The sequence below is a fragment of the Octodon degus genome, unplaced genomic scaffold (genome assembly GCF_000260255.1).
Source record: "Octodon degus isolate 3935 unplaced genomic scaffold, OctDeg1.0 scaffold00177, whole genome shotgun sequence".
Classification (NCBI taxonomy): domain Eukaryota; kingdom Metazoa; phylum Chordata; class Mammalia; order Rodentia; family Octodontidae; genus Octodon; species Octodon degus.
The window spans coordinates 3,286,279-3,294,577 of NW_004524753.1; the positions used below are offsets into that span (position 1 = coordinate 3,286,279).

At 36.7% G+C, this 8,299-nt stretch overlaps 1 protein-coding gene across 2 annotated transcripts in view; it reads right to left on the reverse strand.

The window, feature by feature from the left end:
• Positions 1-8,299, reverse strand: part of Col4a3bp (collagen type IV alpha 3 binding protein) — a 117,062-nt gene that overhangs the window by 19,295 nt on the left and 89,468 nt on the right. The window contains exons 10-11 of one of the 2 annotated variants that reach the window (XM_004643488.2): positions 6,999-7,091; positions 6,413-6,490 (exon numbers count right to left, since the gene is read on the reverse strand). In XM_004643488.2, the coding sequence (XP_004643545.1) occupies positions 6,413-6,490; positions 6,999-7,091 (171 nt within the window). The remainder of the gene's footprint in view (positions 1-6,412; positions 6,491-6,998; positions 7,092-8,299) is intronic. The other variant, XM_004643489.3, reaches the window with a different exon arrangement.

Below are 8,299 nucleotides of genomic sequence, written 5' to 3' on the forward strand. Positions count from 1 at the left end.
GGGCCAGCACAGCAGGCCCGGGGATCAAACCCCTGACCCCTGTGCCTGCTTGCAGGCGCTTTAATCCACTGAGCTATTTGGCTGGCCCAAAAATGCATTTGTGATATGGGGATTCATTACCCCAATTCTATCCATCTCACATTCAAGTCACTTGGTAGGGCCACTTGGGGAGACTACTAAGTTTGATTTTTCTTTTTCTTTTTTTTGGTAATATCAGGGATTGAACTCAGGACCTTGTGCTTGCCAGGCCAGCACTTATTCCACTGAGCTATTTCCCCGGCCCCTTATTTTTCTAACACTATTAACACAAAAGTCTAAAAGAAAATCATCCCTTGATGGTACAAACAAGTCAAGAAAGGCACAGATACAACTCAGATCTCTTTTTTACCCTGTGGAAAGAATACAATCACACTTACTGCTACAGTTACAAAGCCACGCAGGCAAAAAGAAAAAAGCCATACAGAGGCTTGTTCGATGGAGTAATTTATTAATAATAAATTATAGTACACTGTTAACCCAAAGAAAAATGGCCAATAAACTTCCTAAGGCTATGTAGGTGACTAGGAAGCAAACACTGTCTGCAGGCTGTCAGACCAGCTACAACAATCAGTGTCAGCACAGGGAAGGAATTCTATGCTGGAAGGGTTAGCTGGCTCAACTTTCTAATAACCTGGTAATTAGAATAAAAAGCTTGAAATGTTTATGACTTTTGTCCCAACAATTCCACTTAAAGGAAAATATTCTAGAGAGATACTTGGATAAAGTGTATACAAAAGGATATCTTGTATGTGAAAATGTCCATTGTGTTACTACAACAGACAAAATCTGAAAACACTATTCAATATAAGGTGAGTAGGCAAAATCACCACACATATCCATAAATAGGTAAAAGATATAGATTGGTGTTTATTGCTGGGAAAATGAACCTAAAAGTAAGTTTTTAAAAAAGCTTAGAAAAGTTTATATAGAAGTATCTACTTGGACAACGAAAAGTATTATTCAGGTGTATTTATTGCCATGTGCCTTATCTGTAAGTGTGGGGATGGAACCCAAGGCTTTGTGTGTGCTACGCACATGCTCTAGCATTGAGCTGCCCCAGCCCAGGTTGTTTTTGTTTCTATCTATTGAGATAGGGCCTCACTACGGAGTTCAGGCTGGCCTTGAACTGACAGCAGTCCTCCTGCCTCCTGCCTCAGCCTGCTGTGCCGTCCCACCATGCTCAGCTCTTCATTCTTTAGAAGGTCTCACTATGTTCTCCAGCATGGCCTCCAGGGCTCCTCCTACTTCAGCCTCCCTCGTAAACAAAACTACACTTTTTTTTTTAAAATGTGTTTAGTATAAGGTCTATAGAGTCACACTACACAGATGGGACTCATAGTGATCCTCTTGTTTTCAGCCTCCCAAATGCTGAGATTACAGGTACGTGCCACCATACCCAATCTCAGTTGCCATCTCAGCGTGCCCCGGGGACAGGACCAGCACGGCAGCCTGGGGATTGAACCCTGGTCCCTGCATGTCCTAAGTAGGTGCTTTAGTCCACCGAGCTATCTGGCTGGCCCTTCTTTTTGTTTTTCTATCTAGATACCCAGTATAAGTGATTTATTACCTTAATTTTATCTCTTCTGTTTAGTTCAGTTAAATTATATAATCCACACATTACCCGGGGGGGGGGGGTTAAATAATTATAATTATGTTTTATACAAATAACAAAGAATTGTTTTGTTGTAAACCATAAATTATGTACAATAAATTAAATTGCAAAAGTACATATGTCCTGTGATTTTTTTTTTTAAATAGAGGAAGATTTTCTTCTTTGATTTTGGAGGCAACATCTTTAAAAGGTAACTGTGTTTTAAAATAGATATGAACAAAACACCCACTTGTGGGCCAGCCAAATAGCTCAGTGGCAGGCGCAGGGGCCAGGGGTTCAATCCCTGGGGGTGCTGTGCCGGCCCTGCCCCAGTGGCATGCTGAGACAACAACTGAGACTGGGTGTGGTGGTGCGCACCTGTAATCCCAGCTCTTGTGAGGCTGTAAACAGGCGGATCACTATGAGTCTGATCTAGTAGTGAGACCCTGAACACCCTATACACCCTTCCCTAAAATACAAAAAACAAAACAAAACCAAAACCAAAAACCTCACTTGTAAATTTAAGTCTGGTCTTCTTTCTGAATATCTAAAAATTATTTTGCCATCTGTGGTTACAATCATTACATCAAGAATGTGTAGTCCACAATTATAATTTTTCATATTTGGTCTTTTTTTTTGTGTGTGTGGTAACCAGGGATTGAACTCAGGACTCTACGCTTGCCAGGCAGGCACTTATTCTACTGAGCTATCTCCCCAGCAATTTTTCATATTTGGAACAACTCTATTCTTAATAGTCACCTATCAAAAAGATTTGGGTCATGTTTCCCTGAACATGACCGTCAAGACCTAACCAGAAAATAAAGGCTAAAGTGATCTTTCAGGATGTTTGTAATATAAGTCCTAACCCTAAGATAAACCTGAGTTCAGATCATAGCCAGATAGTTTAACTTAGTACATCTACAACACAGGATGGACCTACTAAACTATGAAATAACAATATTAATATATAATTAAATGTTAATAAATACTGACATTAATACTTAAAATAAATGGCAACAAAGTATAATTATTTGTAAATATCCAAGTAGGTATCTTTGGTCTAGAAATAAACATCTATGTAAACAGATGAACTCAGAGATTTACTGCTCAGTGACCGGCCAGAGTCCAGAGACAAGGCACAAATACTGAGCCCCTGATAATGAATGGAAGCGGTGGTGTCTAATATGAATCTTCATAATTCAGTGTTGCTGTGGGTTGTAACAGTCCTACTTAATGAGCTCGTAGGAAATAAAGAAACCTTTTCTGAATTTTTGGAGCCTGCAATTTCTCACTGCTTAAGTGCAGACCACTGGTTTTTTTTTTTTTTGTTTGTTTGTTTGTTTTTGTATTTTTTAGGAAAGGGTCTACTAGATCAGACTTGTAGTGATCCACCTGTTTACAGCCTCTCAAGAGTTGAGATTACAAGCATGTGCCACCATGCCCAGTCTCAACATGCCCCGGGGGTGGGGCCTGTACAACAGGCCCAGGGATCGAACCCCAGCCCCTGTGCCTGCTGGCAGGTGCTTTAATCTGCTGAGCTATTTGGCAGACCACCATTCTTAACTGATATTTTTGTGGTCTCCCAAGTCTTCCAAGAATGCTTGCTTTAATGGGAACTCAGGAGCCCAGCCTGCAAGAGGTAGTTGCCTAGGTGTGGAATTTATGGGGTGAAATCACCCAAGGCTGCTGGCAACACGCTCTGAGCAGCTGTGCAGACAAGAAGTGCTCATCTAAGGAGAGGCTACTGCTGACTCCAGTGATGGGGCCAGTGGTGCGACAGGAAGTGGAGTCGCAGGAAATGCAGGCCGGAACTCGGGGTTTGAGGAGTTATAAGGCTATTCTAGAAAGATGACATGATTATGCTGAATAAATACTGATTTCTGTATATGAATAAATTCAGATTGTTGTACATGAAAAAAGTAAGGTATTTCCTGAAAACAAGCCTTATATTCTTTGGAGCAAGAACTAAGGTAAGACCTGAACATTTTCAGTTTATTGATGAGAATTTCCTGGTTCATTTATCTGAAGCTATTTTTATCTCTTAGTTCTGCATTGGATTATCTTATCCAGTCAGGCCTATAATGATCATTTGATAAAAACAGAATAGTCATGAGCCAAAAATTATGTATGTAGCAAAGCCAAATTATCAGAAATGTAGAAGACTTCTGTATAGGAACTGATGCAAATGATACAGAAATGAGGCATACTGCATGTACACCTGGATTTTTAAAAGATGTTGGAATAAATATAAATTGTGGTATTATACACAAATGATATTTTAACTTTTTTTTTTGGCTGTGCTAGGGATCAAACACAGGACCTTGCCCATGGTAAGCAAGCAAGTGTTCTACCACTGAGCTTCATTAAAAGTGATGACAAACTCTTAAGTTTCTGAATTACCGAAGTATTACAAAATGAATTTGCTTACCTAAAATATAAGAAACTGTGAAGTTAAATGCATTTTAAATGTATCATTATGTATAATGTAACATGTTTCTAATGTTAATAACTAAAACAACAGAAAAAATAAAGCAAAATGTTAAAAATCTTAGAGTTTCTTTTTATTGGTACCAGGAATTGAACTCACAACCTAATGCTTGCTGGGCAGGTACTATGCTGCTGAGCTATATCCCTGGCCAAGAGCTTCTTATATTAATACTGGGCATAAATATATTCAGGATGTAACATATATATAGCATCAATCTGCTATATTCTTTGATAATGGAAAATACCTTCTAAAATAAGCTATCTTACCAACTGAGAATTATTTATTCTGAAGGTGGTACTGGACATAAGGTGCATTTATTCTGCTAACCACAGTCAATGCTTTAGCAAGGACAATGAATATTGTATATGAAGACTTCAGATATTTTCTTTATTGATACCTCATATAAAACAGTACAATGATCAAAAACTAAAACAGAACCTGATCAATCATAAAGATAATGTATTAGAAAAAAATCTATCAGCAACATCAGTTTTTCGAAGCTGTAATTTGGCAAAGTCTTGTAAAATTATGGGCAGCTGCTCTTTAACCCTTGACAAGAGTGTTTCAGGGTTTTCAGCAGTTTTACTGCTCTCTAGCTAGACTCCAGGTTTGGATGCTAACGCCAAATTCTGAGGCATTCTCAGTCACTGGCTCACATTCTTCCCTTGGACCCATTCCATTTTCTTTCATTTACAGTCTATATATTTCTACAATTGAAAGGAAATGGTGGTCAGTATTGGTAAGGTTTAGTCTTAAGTTTCATTATTTTAAAGTAAGGCAGGGCATAGCAGAATAAAATTTTCTGGTGTTGACTATTTTTGTCAGTGATTCATTATGAATATAACAAGCCATTCTTAAAAAGACATGCATATATGAATAAAAAATAAATTCTGTACTATATTTGGTTATGAAGTGATTTCTGACCAACAATTTGTTAAAATTATTCTCAAAAAGGCTCAGCCTGAATATTCTTTCCAACTGCACAGATTAAAAACTAATGTACACCACATGTGTAGTGTGTGAGTTTGAGGCCAGTCTGGGCTACACAGTGAGGCCTTGTCTCCAAAAACAAAACAACAATAACAACAACAACAAAAAAGAAAAGAAAAACAACTATGTAAATTCTGTCTCTATATGTAAAATAGATGTTTTAAACTATGACTTTTACAAACTTTTATTTTAATACCCTGATAGAGAAAAAAGTGTTATTCTAATAGCCAGAAGAAATTATGCTACTGTAAGGGCAGTGAAAAGCTGTTTACTTAGTTCTTGGTTCTTGCTAAGTTAGAAAACTTACTCAAGACCATATAGCTAACCAGGATTTAAACTGAAGTAATTTTACTAAGAAAACTCAAGAGTTCTACTGTAATGTAACATAATAAATCTAATCAGCATAAAAATACAAAATTCAATGGCAAAAACGTGAGAATTTTTTCTTTTTTACTTTTAAGGGCTGATAGTGTAGCTCATGCCAGGCATGCAGAAGGCCCTAGGTTGCATTCTCAGCACTTAGAAAGAAAGAAAGAAAGAAAGAAAGAAAGAAAGAAAGAAAGGAAAAAATATATATATATATAGATAGATATAATTTCTAAACTAACTTTCATATTAAACAAATACTCCTTCCTCTGCTGGTAATTTGATTCTGGAGACTGCATAAATAGCTTCCTATCTCAAATTCCTAATGTTCAGTGATGCTAAGTAAACTTAAGACCAATTTCCATAGATTTTAGTATATAAGCAGGAATATTAATTCATAATATCTATAGGTAATTTGCAGAAGGCAAATATCATCTGCTCAATGGAGCTTAGTATGCTAACAGTAATTGAGATTAATTTTTTAAAAAGTACTTCCTTGTTCAATGTAACTTGGAAATAGTTTAAATTAGGTTAAATGTGACAGGATTAAAATCTGCTTTTATACTGTAACATCCTGCGGGTCAGGTCATGTTGATGACAACTGCTGAATCCTGTCTGAAGAAACAGATGTTACAGAAGAAATGAACAGACCAGGTAACTGGTGTTTGTTTCAGTTCAATTTGGAATTTTTTCTTGAGCACCTCCAATCTGATGAAATCCCAAGCTGTTCACAATACAGAACACAAAGAAAAGGACACATGCAAGCCTGACAGCAAAGTTGCTTAGTAGGTAAGGAAGGCCTTATTTAAATGTTTATTGTTACTCTTTAAAATTCAAAATCAAAACAAGTGGCCTGAACAAGATTTCTAGGAATTGGTCAAGCAGGCTGAAATATAGCACAGGAAGACTCAAGTCCACTCTATACATTCATACAGTACCTGGGAGCTGAATCTGTGAACATCGTCAGAGGCACTGACTAGATCAATGGAAGACATGGAGGAAGAGCGACTATAGGGCTACCAGAGACAGACAAAGAAAAAACCAAGTAATCAGAACAAAGGCACAACAGAGCATTCAGTACCAACTTCCAAACACAAGATTAAGAAAGAGAAAACAAAGCACTGTGAAACAAGCACAGCAGCAAGTGCTGACTTCATGCACCTATTATGTGTTATGTTCCCAAATCTTTCCAAAAAGAATGCAGTGCTTCCAATAATACAAATGATACCACTTAATCCCACAGAAGAGATTTAATATAACTGGCTACACTTCTGGCTAACTATTTAGACTAGCTACTCCCTACCACCCACTCTCCTTTTCCCTTAAATAAAAAAAGAAGGTTGTTACATTCAAAACAAGATTTCTAACTGTTAGAGAATGTATATGGAAGAAAAACATATCATACAAGAAATTTTACTACTTAAAATTCATGAAAAGGGAAGAAAATTTATTTATACTACAAGATAGGTCCCTCAACAGTGAGAATACAAAGTATACTTCTAGTAAACTCTAGTACTGGCTCACCTTCTGGACGAATCTATGAGTCCCCACAGAAGAAAAGGCATCTCCAGATGGTAACGATGTAGGCCAATGTAACCTGACCTTTTCACTCTGTGACTAAAAAATATGTAATGTTAGGATGGGATGGTTTTCAAGTTATTTTGCAGATTAAAATGGACACTATTTCCTGGAACTACTAACACATAATTAACTAGTAAATACTTCAGAGCTACTACTTGAATTATCAAACTACTCCACAGAATGATTCTGGTCAAATCTGACACTTCAGATACTAAAGCTCAGTCTCTTCTGACGCTATAGATATAGAGGATTAGATTAGGGATAAGTTCTTTGATTTTGTTCCCAGTCAGAACCTGCATTACCTGCATAGCATTATTTATCATGAGTCAATTTTATCACTGTTACCAATTTTTCTTCTATTCAAACTCAGGCCAAATTATTCCAACTATTGTGCTTTGCCAGGGGGCTGTCATTCTGGACCCCAAACTGATTAGTACCTACATCATTATTTGCTTTGTTATGTTCCTAACAACATGTCTTTGCCTCTTTTCCATGAAGGTACCTGGTTTTCATCCTATTACCTTACTCCTGTTAAATTCATCTGTGACCTTCTTTCTCCTCTTCAGCTTGCCTAACTTCTTACCTCAATACTCACTAAAACTAATGCACCAGAAATTGTACTGTTGTGTGTGCTCACTTATCTATACAGAAAATGTCTGGTAATTTCTTAACTAGAATATTTAAAATTTTTAATAAATGTGCTTTGTTCACAAAATGTGAAAAGATACAACAAACACAAACATACATTTTTAGGTACACTACCTCCTACCACTTGGCAACAATAGTAAAACCACAAGATCTATTCACAATCCTGAAGGACCCAACCATATCATTATCATTTGTTTTTTGAAATGAGAAATTACTTTGGAGAAATTAATATGAACATGACAAGAGGCTCCTTAATGTCTTTATATCCAAATGAAATAATTCTTAAGACTATCCACATAGTATCAGAAGGCCTTATTCATTTGTCATTACACATCTCATTTGGCACCAAGCCACAATGACTGTCAGTATTTCTTTTCTTTTCTTTTTTAATCTGCTAGGCTATTTTTTTTTTATTCAATATACATTTGCTACAACAATGGCCAAAGAATGGCTAAAGCTTAGATGAGTATAATGGCACATGCCTGTAATCTCAGCATTTTGGAGGACTGCAAGTGTGAACCTCGCCTGCACCATTTAGCAAGACATTGTCTCAAAATAAAAATACAAAAAAAAAAAAAAAAAAAAAAAAAAAAAAA